The sequence below is a fragment of the Telopea speciosissima genome, chromosome 4, assembly GCF_018873765.1.
Source record: "Telopea speciosissima isolate NSW1024214 ecotype Mountain lineage chromosome 4, Tspe_v1, whole genome shotgun sequence".
NCBI classification, from domain to species: domain Eukaryota; kingdom Viridiplantae; phylum Streptophyta; class Magnoliopsida; order Proteales; family Proteaceae; genus Telopea; species Telopea speciosissima.
Genome location: NC_057919.1, coordinates 67,119,865 through 67,138,690, shown reverse-complemented (window position 1 = coordinate 67,138,690; position 18,826 = coordinate 67,119,865). Strand labels below are relative to the sequence as shown.

Below are 18,826 nucleotides of genomic sequence, written 5' to 3'. Positions count from 1 at the left end.
ATTGAGATTGGGATAATTTTTTGGAATAACTGGAAATAAAAAGAAAATCAAACAGAGATCTCAGGGACATCTTCGAAAGTGCTAAAAGAACAATTAGGAATGTAGAACGTGAATAAAAACTGGAGAAATTAACTAATATATAGAAAATAATTTGAGAATATGGATGATTTCCACCATGAATAAATACTACAAGCTTCTTTGTATCTTCTCAAAACTACCCCGATCAGGAAATCACAGAACTGCTAAAATTTTCAATGTTCTTGGCAGGATTTGAATAAGGAATTAGCGGATTCTTCTTGTGACTGCTGCTACTGCTGCTGCTGCGAATATCGCTACAATTCAGTGAAGATTGGATTGAAAATCTCAAGAAACAGACAAAAATAGCAAAAGATTTTCAAAAACAACTATTGAATAAGGTCCGCTGTCCGCTCGAGAGAGGAGCGAGAGAGCGAGAGAGCGAGAGAGCGAGAGAGATTCATCATTTTACCTGATAATCGAGATCTCCGCTGTTAGGGTTTTCGTTGAACTGAAGAAGACGAGCTTTGTGAGAGAGTTGTTTGAAGAGTGGTTAGGTTAGATTGGTATTTTATTGATAACAACTTGTGTAAAATTGTGCTGAGAAACGACAGAACATGTTGGACATGTTCTGTCAAAAGTCTTTTAGGGAGTAGAAATTTGGATTTATCTACCCAAGATCAATTTCTATGGAACACTGTTTATCAAGCACTTTTTAGGTGTTTTTCCATTTCTCATAATGGAAAAACACCATAAACAGTTTCTGGTAAGGTTATCAAGTGGGCACAATGGTTTTTGTTGTTTCGCAAAATGGTGTTTTAAGTGTTTTTTTTACCTGGTTTGCTTTTATAAAACAGAAAAACGGATCGGTGAATTCAAATGGTAGATTCGGTAGTACAGAAAAACATTAGAAACATGAAACAAAAGTGTTCCCAAACGGGTTCTTAAATTGAAATTTGTGCCCAGACATGCGGCAGAGATTGGAGTCATGCACATTCGACGGCAAATAGAGTTAGGCATTGATTTCAACTATCGAAGGCGATTCAGGGACGAGTAGCGGCAGTTACAAGTTCAGAAAGATTTATATGGTTTGACATTTTGACTGTGATTGACATATTCGAAACCAGCAACAAAATTTTTCTCAAATTGAGTATGAAGAGATGATATTTGGGATCTAGTGTGTGAACCACTGAGGGCATTATGGGAATTGTACGCTTTATATATCTCTCGGTATTTTATCGACAGGCGGGGAAAGTGCACAGAAAGAATACAGGGAACAAAGGGAGAGAGAAAGGGAGCTAAGAAAACCGAGGGTTCTCTCCGACGTTAATGGCGGTTAGGGTTCTCTGTTGATCCCCGAAACTAAAATCTCCCGCCACTTTGCTCTGTAGTTATACCTAAAGTTCTTAATTCAATCCCCCAATTATAGCTTCTTATACTTTTTTCAATACCGACAAGGATTTAATACAAATTCAGTAGAAGGAGAGAGGAACGACTGATGGGTGCCCCAGAAAAAACCACGGCTGTCGCGAATTCGATGCAGGTAAGTGTTTTCCGATGATGTTTGGTACTTTCTTTATTCTAAATTCTTCGATTTTGATGTTGCCCTAGCGTGGAAGTTTTAGTTTTATTCTCTTTTCGTTATTCCCTTTCAAACGCGAGCTCGATTTTGACAAGACAAATGTTCAACACTGAGCTCTAGCTCTTTTAGCCCGGCGTTGTAGCTATCTTCTCTATCCAGAATCTTAAATATAATACTTCCTCGTTTCATAATTCATATCCACTTGTTTTATTCGATACTGGTATCTGGGTAGGGAGGTTATGCTGATATTAATTCAATTATGACTACTCTTAATTAATGTTCTTCTAGTTTGTTACGTTCCCTTGCCGGAACTGTATAGTCGCAGAAGATATTATAAATTGGATCACAAGGTTATTTATGTGTGATGATTAAATTTTTTTTTGAAAAAAATGGGAAATTTGATCAGCTTCCCGGTTAGATTTTGTAGTTAAGCTTGAAAAAAGTGCTGATAAAATAAAATGATGTTATTGGAGAAGGTTATAAGACTGAAGAGTTCCTTGAAGGTTCTGGAGGAAGCAATTCAGAGAGTAGGGAGAGCGGTTAGTCATTGTGGAGGTATTGAGTTTTGGGTGTAAAAATGGATGAAGATGAAGTCAGTAAAGAAATGATATTTTCTGGTTTGTTGGTTGAGCATTTTAAGGGAGACTTTATAGTACCTTATAAATTCTTAGAGCATACCTAAGGATGTTGCCTGATTTAGCTGTTATACTTGGTTCAGTGGGTTAGTGTTGTACAGTACAACTTGTAGGGTGGTTTACTGAATGTGGCTATGGATGTTGTTAAATGTGTTATTGGTGTGTTAATGTTACAGCAAAGGCATTTATTAAAATAAAAAATCATATGAAAGGGCTTTGCATACATCAGGTGGCGTGCATAATGATTCAGCTCCAACTTGGCTCCATTTATGGCCCATGTGATGCTTGTAGCCAATGAGATAATGGATGCTACTCTTGAAGGATTATTGTTGTCCTTCTGTGACAGGAAGCTCTGAAAGCCTTCTATATACTTTATCATCAACCATCATTCTCCTCATCTTGGTCTTCTTTTATTCTTTTTAAGTAATATATTTTATTTAGAAACATAGTCAGCAAATAATTGACCTACCAATCCCTCAGTTACTGTTAGCAAGAGAAAATAGTTCACTGAGCAGCATGGCGAAGATATTCAACTCATAGTTGATCGAAAGATCTATGAAATTGTTACAGCTTACAGGGGAAGAAGGAGTTTAATGATGGCCTTTTAGATCTTTTGGAAAAATGATCATCATTTTTTGGAGTATTTAAACTAAAAATGTTTGAATTGTCCAGATTTGGAACCTTGTTGTTTGAACTCAGCCATGCATGATGGCCTTTTAGTAGGCTTTTAGATCAGCTAGCTCTAAGGGTCCAGGAAAAAGAATCATCACTTTTGGAGTATTTAAACTAAAAATGTTTGAATTTTCCAGATTTGGAACCTCTTCGCTTGAACTCAATCAGGCATGATGGCCTTTTAGATCAGCTAGGTCCAGGAAAAAGAATCATCACTTTTGGAGTATTTAAACTAAAAATGTTTGAATTTTCCAGATTTGGAACCTCTTCGCTTGAACTCAATCATGCATGATGGCCTTTTAGTAGGCTTTTAGATCAGCTAGGTCCAGGAAAAAGAATCATCACTTTTGGAGTATTTAAACTAAAAATGTTTGAATTTTCCAGATTTGGAACCTCTTCGCTTGAACTCAATCATGCATGATGGCCTTTTAGATCTTCTAACCCACAACCTGCCACGTGCTCTGTCCATGGAAAGTTATAGCCTGTCTTCAATCATTGAGGTTACTAAGCCAGTTCAAGGCTAAAAGTGGTCTGATTCGGTTTGTCCCCAGTACTCTGCTTGGGAAGGGTCTAGCTTTGAAGAATCTGAATTGATGGGAGTATCCAGAAGTTACTCTAAAGATTTTTATCTTGGATATGTTTAGTCTTTAGATGCATCAGGATATGCTGCGAACTTTAAGATACACTGGCAAAACTCTTAGTAGGCACAGATTCTAATACGCAACTAGAAAAGTTTTATAGATCAATAAATGTGTCAAGAGACTGATGGGGTTTTAGATGTTAGTACTCATTAATTCAATATAGCTGCCTAATGCCAATTAGATCCAAATATCCATTTGGTTGGTTGTTTTGACTGAAGAAAAAATGGGAAAAGAAAATGGGAGGAAAGCAAAAGAAAAGGTGTAAAAAATCCCTTAGTTAGAATGTATGCCTGCTTATTGAATGGTATCTGTTTTGGTTGGTCCTTGTAGCCAACCTCATTAAGTTGGGATAAGGCTGGGTTTGTTGTTGTTGTATAATGTGTCGATGTTGAGGCTCCTGATATTGTGCTTTTGTTTTCTCTACAAACCTTCCCTCTCTGTTAAGCCATATAGCTAGATGGTATGTCTACTCCAAATTTTAGCTTTTTAATTCTCAGCCTTTCATTTGGTTTCTTGTACCTGGGATTTCTCTCTTCCATGTCTCCTCCATTCATTTCTAAAGTACATTCTTGTTACATTTATGAGCATTACCAGAACTGATAATATAATTCAGACCCTTCTTTTTACATATATGACCATTACCATAACTCATTTTATAATTCATAATAAGTTTTGATTGTGGTGATTGGGCTTCCAAGGGATACTACCTTGTATATTTGGGAGCATTGCAAAATGAGGTTAGGGGAATATCAAATTTGGGTTTAACTAGCTTTATTTGGATGAGTTGACACGTTTTTGACTGATGCTTATGTTTTTAGTTTATTTTTGTTTTTTAAAATAATTGATACATGTTGACTTTCTTTCAATCCAACTTCATTGATGTAGAGAATATATGTGTACAGTCTTCACTGCCAATTTCTAAGAAATACATTTGTTGCATGTGAATATTTTAGTATCGTTCACAGGGAGAAATTTTAATGCATAAGTTATTGGATTGTTTGAGAAGCTGATCCATTAAGCTTCTGATGGAAGCAAATTGGAAAGAACTTGTGGAAGTTAATAAGTTAGGCCTGGTCCCTAGGATAGTAGTCTATGTATGATGTCTACTTCCATACCTATAAGAATCCTTGTTTTTTTTAAAAAAGCAAAAAACAAAATTGATTCAAGGCTGCTGCTTCACCTTTTTTTTGTGTGGTTTTGTTGACTTCGTTCATTGCTTGTTCTGCTATTATCGTATTTGATAACCCTGGAGGTAGCCAAAGAATCCTGCAATATGATTTTTAATGATTATTATTTTAAATTTTTTGATGCCCTGTAGATCTTCAGAGTCTTTGAATGAATGCTTCTATCATGTCCAGTGGGAAAAAAAGACCTGCAATATGAGAGAGTCGAGTTTTATCTACTGGTTTTTTGTGTGCTTGATGCATAGTTGTCAAGGTGCTAGGCGATTCAAGGTGTTCGAGGTCCTTCCTAGGCACTTAGGCGGTGGCTAGGCGACCTAAATATCCATAATATCAACCCAATACCCAAATTTTGAATAATGATAATGCCCTCCTTACTTTTCAAAGATTCTATCAACCGTACCCATTCCGTTAAAAAACTCTGTTAAGTGATTACATGATGACATCAGGCTTAATATATTCAGTTAAACCCCAAAATGCCTTTATGTAATGTGATATTCCAATATTACGCCTAATAACAAGAGACTAAAATGAAAAAGACAATAATACCCTCATCTCTTACCTCATACCCTTCTTCTTCTTCTTCTTCCTCCTGCAACCCCACCCGCCCCCACTCCTCTGCAACCATGGCTGCTATTACCGTGAGCCTATATATTAAAAAAGAGAGTAAATTACTCCCCCCCCTCGATTATGCCAAAATGCCAAACATTTCTCATTTCCTGCAAGTCATCTCACCGCCCCCACTCATGCTCTTTCCTCACCCTATATGAACACCGACTTGCCATCTTGGGTTGGTTTGGTTTAATATTACTGGCTTAGATTACCCTTTCATATGCGATTCAAATCCCCTGATCTCAGATCCGAAACCCCTTTCCATTGGAAAACCAAATCTGCAAATCAGGCTAGGTCTTCCTCTACTGTCAGACCTAACTTCCAGAGATTTTTTTACTTGAATCCTTGATCTTCGGGTCTATTGTTGGGTGGAATCATGAGGGATATGAGTGGAGATCACTCGCCCAAAGTTGCAGCTCGATTGGTGTTCATATGATGGATCTCTCTCAATCGATCGGTTGGATGCGTAGGTGAAAAGAAAACTTTTCGATCTCCAGAGTCTATTGCTCTATTTTCCATTTGCAAGCTTTTGCTAATTAATTAAGCTTTTTTCTCACTTACCTTACCTCAGCTCTGTTTTCCATTTGCAAGCTTTGTCCTGCTTTCTTTTTTTCCTTTTTTTGTATAGGGCCGAGGAGCCCACAAAATTGCTTCTTTGATAAGATCTAAATCATTAGTGTTTTTTCTGATTTATTCCCTCTCTGCTCCTCTCTGTTTCTAAAGGAAACTAACCGAAAGTAATGAATTCTTATTTCTCATATGGGAGGTTGAGGATTCACATAGAATATGGCAATATGCTAAATTACTCATTCCAACCTCTGAATCTTAGTGATATTTGGGTTGTTTTTATCTTCTCCTCTTTCCAAGACAGAGCTGAACCCAGGAGAAAAGTAGAGGGAAAGTAAAATTACAGCTCTCTCTCTTGCTGATGATGCTTCCATTTTTCCTGCCTCTGTTGTTGCTGCACTTTCTAGAAAAAGACTTCTCTTAGAAGTTGACAGCCATAAACTACAGCGTGATCATAAAGATCGGATTTTTATTGGCTTAATTAAGTGATTTTTTTGTGTTCATATTAAGTTTTGTGCTGGGTATTTGATGCAGAAGCCGAAACGATGATTAATTTGGCTGTTCTTTGATTTTTCGTTGGAGCCTTTTTATTTGTTTGTTCTTTTAGCCTAGGGTTAAAACAGTCTTTTCATGGCTTATCTTCTTAGTTCCCCTCCAGGATTTTAGAGGGATTAGTATTTTATTTTATTTGTTTTAGTTGTTTACACTTATACTCCTATTTAGAGTATAAGTCTATTCTATGTTTTATAATTAGGATTCAGATTAGGAATCCCAACTCCTAATCTGATTAGGATTGCTTTAGATTGATTATTTGTAAGGCCTTTTGGCCCCCCTTTATTATTATAAATAGTAGAATCGTGGGAGGCTCCCCCACCTATTATGTTTTGAAATTTTGTTTCTTCTTGCTGCTGCCGCCATGAGCCCATGACTGCTGCTGCTTCTCTGTCTTGTGTGTCATATCAAGACCCCTTGTGAGTTATATCAAGGGCTAGGGTTGGAGAAATCCAGCGACTCCTTGCATCTCGCAGATCGGGAGGTTCTTCTTATTCTTCTTCAATCAAGCTCTTCGAGTTGCTGCCATTTAAGTTCTATTACAAGTAAGCTGTCACAGAATTCTGCAATTAATTAGTTCCTTCTTGTTCCCTAACCCAGCCCTACATCCTCTATCAATTTCCATAACCCTCAACCCCATTAAATCTGCAACTCCTATTTAAACTAGGATTCGTAACTACAGATCTGACCATCAGTTTTCATTAAACTTCTAACCACAGATCCCTCACAGCAGACCTTCCACTCGACCTAACCTGCAGCCTTCATCTCAACAACTAAACCCTAATTTCCTCTCTTCTCCATTACACCCCAACAACCCTAAACCTGCCTTGACCTAACCAGCCATCCAAATCATCCCATACTTCAGCCGAACCCTATTCCCTACCTCTGTGACACTCGGCCAGAAGCTCTTGGGCTGATTCCCTCTAGAAACCCTAGATCCCTTTATCCTCTTTAGTCCTAAAACCCAAAACCCTAACCCTAATAATCTGAATTTCTATTTCTTATTTAAACCTAGTTAGATCCTATACTAATAGACTCCTAAAAACCTGCAGACCATTATCCAATAAACCCTAACTCAATCTCCCATTCCTAATCCTAACTTCTGCCCTAGTAACCCTAATCTGTCCATTGGGCCAGCCCTAAGACAGAACCTGGTCCTAAGTGAGATTTATTTCACCTTGGCTACATTAGTATTAGCTGAAAAATGGATAAACTTGGAAGATTGAGAGCAGATGTTGGGCAGTCCGTAGATGTCGATCGAAGCCGAGGACAAGTGATCAAAGAAGTGGTAACAAAAAAAAGAAAAGAAATAAATAATAGTGATGCTTTAACAGAAGCTTTTGATAGATCAAATCTGGAAAATGGTTTCAAAAGAGGAGAATGGAAGTGGTGGTGACTGTGGCTACGGAAGTGCTGGTGGCGACTGTTACTCAAGATGGAGAAACTAGGGTTTCTAGAGATGTTTTTAGGGTTTTGATATAGTTAGGGGATACTATTGAAATATCATAAAAACAAGGGCATTGTGGGGTTTAAATGAATATTTTTAGGGTGATGTCATCACTTAACAGTGATAGAAGAAGGAGGGTAATATGGTCTTTTAAACTGTTGTTTTAACAGCGTTAGCCACTTAGGGTACGGTTGATAGAATCTTTCAAAAGTAGGGGAGGGCATTATCATTATTCAAAACTTGGGTACCTGGTTGTTATAATGGATACTTAGAGGGGAGGAGGATGATATTTCCCCTTACTTTTTTAATGATGCAAAAATGAGTAAGCTACACATACATTAATAAATAAACAGCCCATTGCACTTTACAGCCATAGGAAACTCAATCAATATATGCTAGTTTAACATCCTAGGTTCCCTGGGCGTGTATTAGTGGTTGAACCTAGATGCTGTGTTAAGGGTTATATTGCAGCCTAGGTTCCCTGGGCGTGTATGAGTGGTTGAACCTAGATGCTGCTGTTAAGGTTATATTGCACAATTGAATTGCATAATCAAGGAATTACATAATCATATAATCACAGCATTACAAAATAAGTGAAACACAAAATCAAATAATCTCAGACTACATAATCATACAACCACAAAATGACAAAATTACGTGTCTTATACTAACAGTTGCACAATTTGATTTGAATAACAAAATCACATACCACAGAATTACAGCCACTGGCCAGACCACCAGCAGCCACCACTACTGCCACTGATATAGAAGAAGAAGACGAAAGAAGATGAGAAGAAAAATGAGTGAAAAAAAAAAAACACAACAGAGCAAGAAGATTGATGGGGTTTCAGAAATTTTAAAAGGACAAATGCCTTTGTTTCAGAAAAATCTGGAGATCAGAATTTCTTTCTTCTTCATAGCAGTGTCATAGGGAAAGGGGAACCAACACAAAGATCAATTTTGCAACAAACAATTGACAATTGAAAGAAGAAGAAAGAATACTTCAGAGAAGTGTCACAGGGAAAGGGGAAAAAGAAGACGATCCAGTTCCTTCGATGATGATGAATAGTTGATTCTGTTACCTGATTCCTTTCTTCTTCAGAGAAGTGTCGCAGGGAAAGGGGAAAAAGAAGACGACGACGAAGAAGAATATTAAAAAAAAAAAGAAAAGGAATCAGGTAACAGAATTGAGTAACAGAAGTGTAACCGGGAAAAAAATCGAAAGAAGAAGAAAAAAAATAAAATATCGCAGCAAGGATTTGAGGTCACAGTCCGTCACCAGAGCAGGGTTCGTGGTCGCGATTCATCATCATCGATGGAATTGGCACTGGAGGCGCTGAGCAGGAGCCGGTGTTGCTGGAGCAGGAGGTCGAGCATTTCATTTTCTCCTCTGAACTTAGAAGAAAAGGAACTTACTGGGAGAAGATTCGAGGTTGGAGTCCATCACCGGAGCAGAGTTCGTGGTTGCGATTCATCATCATCGAAGGAACTGGCACAGGAGTCGCTGGAGCAGGAGGTCAAGGGTTTCATTTTCTCCTTTGAGCCTCTTTCGATTTTGTTTGGTCTAGTTGATTCTATGTAACACAATGTACAAAAATAATGTACACAAGCAGCCTATGAAAATATAAGAAATGGAATAAAATTCTATATATTTTTATTTTATTTTGTTTCTAAATTATTCGGTGTATCATAGTGTATAAAAATCATATACACAAAACCAATAAAAAATATAGGAAATAGAATAAAACGCAAGAAAAATAATAAAATAATAAAATAACATCTTGGCAGCAAGGCGACTGCTAGGCTTGATCCTTGAAAACCGCTGGGATTTCTGTTGCATGGTTGCTGCTTATTCTCTCGGAGTGGAAGTTTTTGTCCCTCAATGTCTAGAATCTTTATTTAATTCCTTGACAAGTCTTCCAAATTTGCAGCGTGTCAAGGTCTATCGTCTGAATGAGCATGGAAAGTGGGATGACCGTGGAACTGGACATGTTACTGTTGATTATCTGGAGGTTCGTCAACATTTATGTTGCTTTTTATTCTTCCAGCTGTTCTTAATTTAAGTCGGAAGGTACTTTTTCCGTCAACTGTCAAATGGAGTGCTGACTGGTTGAAATTGTTTCAACAGAGATCAGAAGAACTTGGTCTCTTTGTCATTGATGAGGAAGATAACGAGACAATACTTGCACATCGTATCAGCTCTGATGAGATCTATCGACGGCAAGAAGGTAAGTTTTCTAGCTACACCATATCACTAATTACCTTTTGTTATAGTCTTTACATTACAGAATGACCTTACTAATGTGGAATAGTTTATTTGTTGTTCCAGGTACTATCATCTCTTGGCGTGATCCAGAGTATTCTACAGAGTTAGCTCTTAGCTTTCAAGAGACTGCAGGGTGCTCCTACATCTGGTGACTATCAAATTCTTTCAAATATTTTCATTTGTTAGTTTATTTCCATTATTTTGTCATATAACCTTTTTCTTTAAAACACTTAGGGACCACATTTGCAGTGTGCAGAGAAATATGCAATTTAACACACTCAGTAGTAAGTATCCACTTCTTATCTGTTGATCCATGAACTGCTTGTTATTTGTTCTTTTCACTGTTTTTATGTCTGAACTTCTTTATAGACCTTGAGATGGGTCATCGCTCAGCCACAGAGGCATTGGAGACATCTGGGACATCTCAGGCCAATGGTAATTCCTTCTGAGCTTGGATTTTTTTTTTCATTTGTGAATCCACATCCCTCTTCTCCCAACTTTCTTTCCCTTTTTGGTTGGAACTCTGTTTTCCCCTATTTTGTTTTGTTTGGATCCATGTAGCCGACCCCATTAAGTTGGGATAAGGCTGAGTTTGTTTTTGTTGTTGTTGTTGTTGGCATTGAAGCAATTGTTGACATGTGGCTTAAAGGATGGCAGGAAGATACTCTGATCATTGTTTGAGCCTGTTGGGGGAATGCAAGCAGTCATTGAAAAAGAAGGGCCTAAAGATTGATTTTTACAAAACTTCCTTCTGCTTTCTACTTTATATACTATTAGATCCCCTCCATAATAAATTAGCCTTAATGGTATTCTTAGAATTTCATTTTAACTTTTAACCCTTGGAATCCAAAACCCTTAAAAGTGATTGCCAACAATTAAGCCTTTAACTTACCTGAACATGAACAAAATGCTTTATATGGCAGAAAATATTGAAGATACTCACTGCCAACATTAACTCAATGATTTATTAGGACTGTTATTTAAGGAGCTTATTTGTTTAGGATTTGATGAAGCCCCCAAATGGTTGCATAGGCTTGATCAAATTCAGCATCCTAAACCCAGAGGAAGGTTTAGAGAGCCCAAATAAGCATTGGGTTAACATAGCATATGAGTGGAGCCTCTTATTCTTATGGTCTTCATTGTAATGGGCCTAAAGAATAGGCTCAAAATTGGATATTTTAGTTAGTATAAGGGATTTGTAGTGGGTTTGCATTAAAGGTTGATTAGACTAGTTTTGGTTCTTGAAGCTATGTTTTTAGTTTCAGATTGTTATTAGGGTAGGGAATAGGTTCAGTTTCTACATGATTTTCAGAGTCGGATAAAGTCCTTTTGGTTTTTGGTAGTTTGCTACATAATAGCAAATTAGCAATTGTGGTAGCTGTCTTTCTATCTCCTTTTTCAACAATTGACTTCTTCTCTGGTTTGAGTGCTCTCTGGTCAATTATCATTTATTTGGTAGAGAGACTCCTATCAGTTGAGGTTAGTCAATCTTTAAATTTCTTGTCTCTTCGTCTTCTTTGTTTCTTCCGCAGGTGATTCACTGCTTTCCATTCTATTTTCTTTCTAACAATTTTGGTTATAGCTTATTATCTTCTGCTTTTGACCTGATGTTCTGATTCTATTTTATGTTGAAACAAATCAGTGAACCCAGGTTTCCCTTTCTCTTTTATCACTTTATATCAGTTGGCCTTGTTTTCTCTTACCCCATATCTGTCCTATAGCACCACATATTTGGCCAGAGAAAAAAATTATGAATTTATTATTTCATCAGTAATTACTTACTCTCCTTTATTATGTAATATCAATTTCTCTAACCGATTCACATCTAATTTTTAAGTTTCTGATTTGTCCTCCCTATCAGACTTCGGAAAACTTGTTATTCTCTTTAAGTTCATAACTGTCCCTATATTTATTCCATTAGTTTACGGCAAGTTTGCTCAAAATTTCTTATTTAGTGTTTTAGTTTGCCCTTGTCAATTGACTGAAACCCTTAGTTTGACAATTTTGATATTTGTTTCAATTTGATGAATTTTGGATAGAGAGATGAAAGGTTGTAGCTCTTGAATTGCATTATAGCTTTGGCCACAGAGGGATTACTCTAGAATTTGGAGGGAGACAATGGCCCTTATCTTTTTCTTTCTTTGAAGGCGTATTATGATTGCTTGGCACAAAGGATTAGATGATCTTTAGTACATTAATGCAACCTACAATATGGTCTCACCTTACTTTTATTTTTTTGGTGATCGGCAAGAACAAATAAGAATTTCATTAATGGAAAAAGAAAAAGAAGATACAGGAATACAGAGGGGTAGAAAAAGGAACAGTAATAGCTCACTACCAACATCTGCCCCATCCCTAATGAAGAAACACTTCCTTGGAAAACACAAAAAGTGACAGATACCAATTGGAACCAGAACACCGAAAAACAGAGCTACATCTAACCCCCTTTCCCCCTCCTTCCAGATGGAAGCTTCCATCTCAGCCTATGGAGACTGGTCTCTGCCTTCAATATTGAAAAAGGTCGTATATAGTGCAGCATAGTTGTCATGGCGTCGCAAGGCGACACCAACAAGGTTACTGTGACAAAATCAAATATAATAAACCAGAATCTATGAAAAAGAGAGAGAGAGAGAATCCTGGAGCCACTATAGGATCATCGTGGCCCAGTCCCACAACTTATAATATACAAGAAACCTACTTAGAGTCAAATTAGAGCCCAAGTAAATAATCCTAACCAACAATGACTTAACTAGACTTATCAGGCTTATTGTTGTCTCCAGGGGTTTAGGCGATTCTCCTTTTCGTTCTCTCGGGCCCCTATCTTAGGGTCTGAGGCTCGTTCTCTTCCCCCCCCCCTCCCCCCTCCCTCTCTCTCTCTTTTCCTTGTGTATTCTCTTCTTGTTCTTTTCCTCTTTGGGGTTTTGTTATTGATTTTTATTCATCCAAAAAAAAAAAAAAAAACTAGACTTATCACAAACTAACTCTAAGACTAACTCCCACAACTTAACAAGGAGGACAACTCCCTCTCATGGAACAATTTAACACTCCCCATCAAGCTGGAGCATATTTATCAAAGGTTCCAGATTGGAACAACAAGAATAGATATTAACAACAGAACCAATCTTGAACATATATAGCAGTCGTAGACGCCAGTGACCACACAGAGAACTTCAGTCCAGTAGAAATGCCAACACAAGCAGACCAATCATCATTGATAATTATTGTAACATGATATAGGGGGTTGTCCCTTCTATCATGACTTGGTGTCTTGGAGTCTTTGTGTGTTTAGGAGTTGTCTCTAGGTAAGACTATTTGAGTTGTAACTAGTTTCTATTTAAGATTCCTATTATAAATAGGAGTCTGTTGCTATGTACTCTTTCAGATATAAATAAAGGCTTTTTTTTTGGGGGGGGGGGAGGGGGCGCTGCTAGAATCGACTTTTACTTCTCTAGACAGTTCCCCTTTCTATCCCATCTCTTATCTTCTTCTTCTTTAGATTCTGGTTAGTAATATCTTTTGTAACATGGTACCAGAGTGATGATGAGAAAAAAAAATCGTGTGTTTGATTTCTGCTGTATTTTTTTTGGGCTGATGTTCTCTGTGCCGCAGCGCAGCCTGTGCCTAGACACATGGGCCTGCCATTCAGGGGGGCAGGGTGGTCATTTCGCCCACCCCCATGTGTCTGGGCGCAGCCTGCGCCCCGGCACAGAAAACATTCTCCCTTTAAATTTTTTTTTTTCTCCTGCTGCTCTTTTTTCTGACTTGCTACGATGGTGCCCAAATCAATTTTCTCTCCTATTGTTTGCTGATGGTGTCAATTCTTGATGGTTGTTCGATTTTGCTGTTCTTCAAATGGTATTTTGTTCATCTCCTATTTCTTCCTTGTCGCATTACTGCTCCAATACACCCTTGTTTTGCAACTGGCGGTAAAATATCAGTTCCAAAGTCTGTTTCAAACTCACCAGTGGGAAGTTGGTTTGATCTGAAACTTGGGGCGTAAGCCCCCCTTCCTTGTCTGTTGAGGGAACCAAACTGATATCAGGGTTTGGTCCTGCCAGCGATTACTTCTATCAGCTACTGTGGATCTAATGGCAGTTGAATCTCTTGATAGTGGATTGCATTTCATAGAGGAGCTGGATCAGTACTTAATTACCTTTGGAGTTTTGAATCCTTCAGAGATGATTTGGCTGGGTTTGATTGCTTGAAACCAATTCTGGGTGTACCGCCTTCCTCTTCTTGTCGAGAGGAAGAAGAAAGGTACTTTATTAAGGTTTGATTATACAAATTTACATATAACTCCTGCTTTCTAAACTTTTATTTCAAATCATCCCAACCTGATTCTATTACTAGAATTACCTTTGTCTTTAATTTTATTTCCAGATTGGACCCTCCACTTAATGTTGGTCCCCTTTGATGCAGATTCATCACCCAAATGGGCTTATTTTATTAGTAATAAATCTAGGGTTGAGTTATATACATGTTGGGCCTTTGATCCTCATGGATTTTCTATGTAATAGGCCACTTTTATGGGCCTATAATATGATTAGTGGTCATGTGATCACTTAAGTGATCATGTGACTATTTAATTGTTATTTAAGTTGGGCTGGATTAGGATTCTAAAAGTCCAGCCATGTTTTGAGTCTATTTCCTTTAGTATTTCAGTTTCCTAGTTAGGTTAAGTTACCTAATAGGTTAAGGATTGGGTTAGGCCTTTCCTTTTTAGAGTAGAAGTCTATTTTTGAGTATTTTATATAAGGTTGTAAGGTGGGCAAGCATGGAACACGAATTTTGACATTAATGAAAGCTTTTTCTGTTCTTCTTCTCCATTGAAGATTTTTGTCTTGTGTTTGATCAAGGCTGGTGGGATCAATGTTTGATCTGATTGACACCTTGCGGTGGGAAGCCCGGGTGGTTCATTGGTGGGATTGGTGTTTGATCCAATCGACACCTTGCGGTGTGAAGCCCGGGTGGTTCTTTTGAAGCTCTCCTTCAAGTTCTTTGAAGATCTCCTTCAATTTTCAAAATCAAAACTCAAGAATTATTCAAGATCCTCTAACCAACTGAGCTGTCCTTGCAACAACAGTAAGTTTGAATCATCCCATCAATACCCATTCTTCTCCTAATCCTCCAAGCCACCCCAAAACCCTAATTTTCCCACACATCTCTTGAAACCATCCCATCTCCCAAAATTCTTAACAAACCATTCAGCTAACAATATTTTCATATAATTGGATCTAGTATTCTCTTGCCCAATTGGAACACTCGAACCAAGCTGTTTTCCCATTACCCCATTCAAACCACAACATCCCTCCATCACTGAACAACATTCCCATAACCTAAATTCTGCCCAGACCAAACCAGCCAGAAAACCACACTTACCCCTATATCATTCGGTCCAAACCCTAACCCGAATTTGACCTAGCCAATTCACCTATTCATAACAGATCCTAGTTTACTGGCTCCTAGTTGGTCTCCTACCAATGTAGGACTCCCCTTACCTGCTTTACCTTGCCTTTTTTTTTACCCCAAGTATTTCTTCCAAAGAAATCCTGATCCATTCTTGATATTTACCAGAATGCCATTACTTAATTGGGTTATGTTCTTTGATTTTAAGTTTGGGGGTACCATTAAACATTGACCTAGTCAGGCTCTTGAGTGACCCCATACACCATTCAAGCTGGGTTTTGGAACCTTGGATTATAGTATTTGATATTTTTTGCTTGGGTGGTTCCTTTAGTGTGGCCAAAAAAATTATGAAATTGCCATTGGACATATACATTTGCCATATTATTGCTTTGGTGGGCCCTCGATTACATTAGTTTGGGATTTCCAATTTTTAAATATTGGCACTTGCATGACAATTATTTGCTTCCGTGAGGGGAGATTGAAAATTATTTATTGGGATCTTACTTGCATGGAGATTATTTCTACCGTGAACAAGTGAACTAGAGATTATGTTATAGGGATCTTATTGCAACGCTACTCTTGATTATTGGATTTTGTGTGATACTCATCCTTTGAGACGCTGATTATTGGTGGTCAATATTTGTCCACGTTTAATGCTACATGCGAGGGGGAGTTTGAACATTATTATTCTCTTATCTACTCAAGTCATCAGTTCAAGACTATTTTTATCTTAAGACTACTATTATTTATTTGTTCGTGTCCTCATCAACAACTTTATTTGTGAAGATGAAATCCAGCAACGATTCATATTTATTTGGTCTACAACAACCTGATGTTGTCTGGTTCGTAGTAACTTATAATGCCAGTCTAGTCCGCAGTAACCTATATTGCCTATTTGGTCCACAGTAACCTACACTGTCTATTTGGTTATTTGGTCTACAACAACCTGATGTTGTTTGGTCCGTAGTAATCTGTACTCTCTATTTATCATTGGAGTTTTTTTATCTAAGACCTCTGTTTGGGATAGTGGTAAATTACTATCCCTCATTGGAAACTTGACGTTGCTCAATTTGCTGCAACCTTACACACATAGCTTTCTGGTCAGCTTGTAGCTACTGAGAAATCTCGATAGCCTTGGCCATAAGGTCGGGTGCTATGGGCAGCGCTGTTTGCTCACCATCAGTCATGGCTTTGATACCACTTAATGTAGTCCTAGGTTTGAATAATCAAACTAGGAGTCAATAACCAGGATCTGATCTGAACAGGTAGTTCGGCTATGTCAAAATAGGTGATTTTGGTCAAATTGGGGTTAGGGTTTGGTCTAGGCAGCAAGTAGGAGTCTTCCAGTGAAGGTTACATTAACCGTTAACAAACCAGTGACTGTTTATAGGCTCGGTAGCAAGGTTTTGTGATTAGGGTTAGGGTTTTGGAAAAGAGAGGGGAATGGAAATACTAGGGTTTGGATGGGCAGAATTGATCCAAACTTGGATCGAGTTTCCCAATAGGTGAGAGGGAGATCAGATCAAAGAATGGGGCTGTTTCTATGGCTGGATTGGTGTGGGCAGTGAATGGGTGTGAAAAGGTTGAAAGATACAGGGGGGATTCTAGGGTTTGGTTGTTTACAGGATTAGAAGAAGAATGGCTAGGGTTTGGGATAATTCAAACTTACTGTTGTTGCAGACTTTCTTGGACAGCAGCTTCTTTGAACGAGAGATCCTTGAAAAACTTGAACAATGTTGAAGAACAAGAGAGCTAGAACGAACCACTAGGGCTTCACACCGCAAGGTGTTGATTGGATCAAACATCAATCCCACCAGCCTTGATCAAACAGAAGACAATCTTCAGCAATGAAGCGAAAGTTGCAGAACAACAGCTTTGAAAGAGTTTTTCTCAAATTTGTGAGGTAAAGGAGCCCCACGAAATTAGCTTTTATTTATAAGGCCAAAGGCCATACTCCTATTCAGCCTAGGAAACTAAAAGGCCCCCTAGCCAATTCCCTGTTACATAGCCAACAGAACAATAGGTCATGTGACTAATTAAAGTGGTCACGTGACTACTAAATAGACTTTAAACTAGCCTAGCCGGTTCTCTAAGGGTGACAAATAAGTTGTCACATGACAACTTAAAAGTCACTTGACTTCTTAAAAAAAAAAAAATTTAAATATAAAGGGTCATGTGACCACTTAAGTAGTCACATGACTATTACATCCGGAATAAAAAACTAATTATAAAACTAACTACTATTAACTCTACTTGGACAGCTTTGACTTCTTCTTTCGAACACAAGTCTTCTGATCTGCATCAGGAGGAGTGTTAATTCATTATTGTAACACGATATAGGGGGTTTTCCCTTCTATCGTGACTTGGTGTCTTGGAGTCTTAGTGTGTTTAGGAGTTGTCTCTACATTAGTCCATTTGAGTTGTAACTAGTTTCTATTTCTGATTCTTATTACAAATAGGAGTCTGTTGCTCGTACTCTTTCAGATATAAATGAAGGCTTTTGGGGGTGGGTGTTACTGCTAGAATTGACTTTTACTTCTCTAGACAGTTCCCCTTTCTCTCCCGTCTCTTCTTCTTCGTCTGATTCTGGTTAGTAATATCTTTCGTTACAATCAGCAACAACAATCGAGAAAATCTTCGTGTTGAATAAATCCAGATAACAACGAACAAAATAAGTAGTAGAGAATACCAACCACAAACCAAAATATCATAGCAACAACAACAACATCATTAGCCCTTCTCAAGGAAGGCAAGTAGTAATCTTCACAAAAAAGATAGATAAAAGTGCAAAATAGATTGTTGCGAACCAGGGATAAAAGAACAGCATAGGTTGTTGCGAATCACGACATAAAGAGCAACACAGGTTGTTGCGAATCACGACATAAAGAGCAACATAGGTTGTTGCGAACCACAGATAACATCACAAGGAGGTTGTGAACCACAAATATAGCATAAGGTGGCTTTAAATTAAAAATAACAACATAAGGTTGGTTGCGAACCACAAAGCACAACATAAGGTTGTGGGGAACTACATAACAGAGCATAAGGTTGCTGGCATGGTTGTCAAGGCGCTAAGCGATCCAAGGCGTTCGAGGTGCTTACTCAGCGCTTAGGCGGCGCTTAAGCGGTATAAATCGCATTCCATCATTAATTTTTTAATATATCAATTATATACTTATGGTTCTTATTTTAGTTACTTCTTAATCTTAATTATTTCTTTTATTTTGTTATGCAATTATACTATTTTAGT

General features: G+C 37.9%; 1 protein-coding gene across 5 annotated transcripts in view; it reads left to right on the top strand.

The window, feature by feature from the left end:
* Positions 1-1,260: 1,260 nt before the first annotated feature.
* LOC122658407 (serine/threonine-protein phosphatase 4 regulatory subunit 3A-like) overlaps positions 1,261-18,826 on the top strand; it is a 78,087-nt gene continuing 60,521 nt past the window's right edge. Inside the window, exons 1-6 of one of the 5 annotated variants that reach the window (XM_043853355.1) lie at positions 1,261-1,558; positions 9,836-9,916; positions 10,033-10,132; positions 10,234-10,318; positions 10,405-10,454; positions 10,540-10,605. In XM_043853355.1, the coding sequence (XP_043709290.1) occupies positions 1,514-1,558; positions 9,836-9,916; positions 10,033-10,132; positions 10,234-10,318; positions 10,405-10,454; positions 10,540-10,605 (427 nt within the window). In that variant the 5' untranslated portion in view covers positions 1,261-1,513. Of the gene's footprint in view, positions 1,559-4,555; positions 4,601-9,835; positions 9,917-10,032; positions 10,133-10,233; positions 10,319-10,404; positions 10,455-10,539; positions 10,606-18,826 lie in introns of those variants that run through there. The other 4 variants (XR_006332437.1, XM_043853354.1, XM_043853352.1 and 1 more) reach the window with 4 other exon arrangements.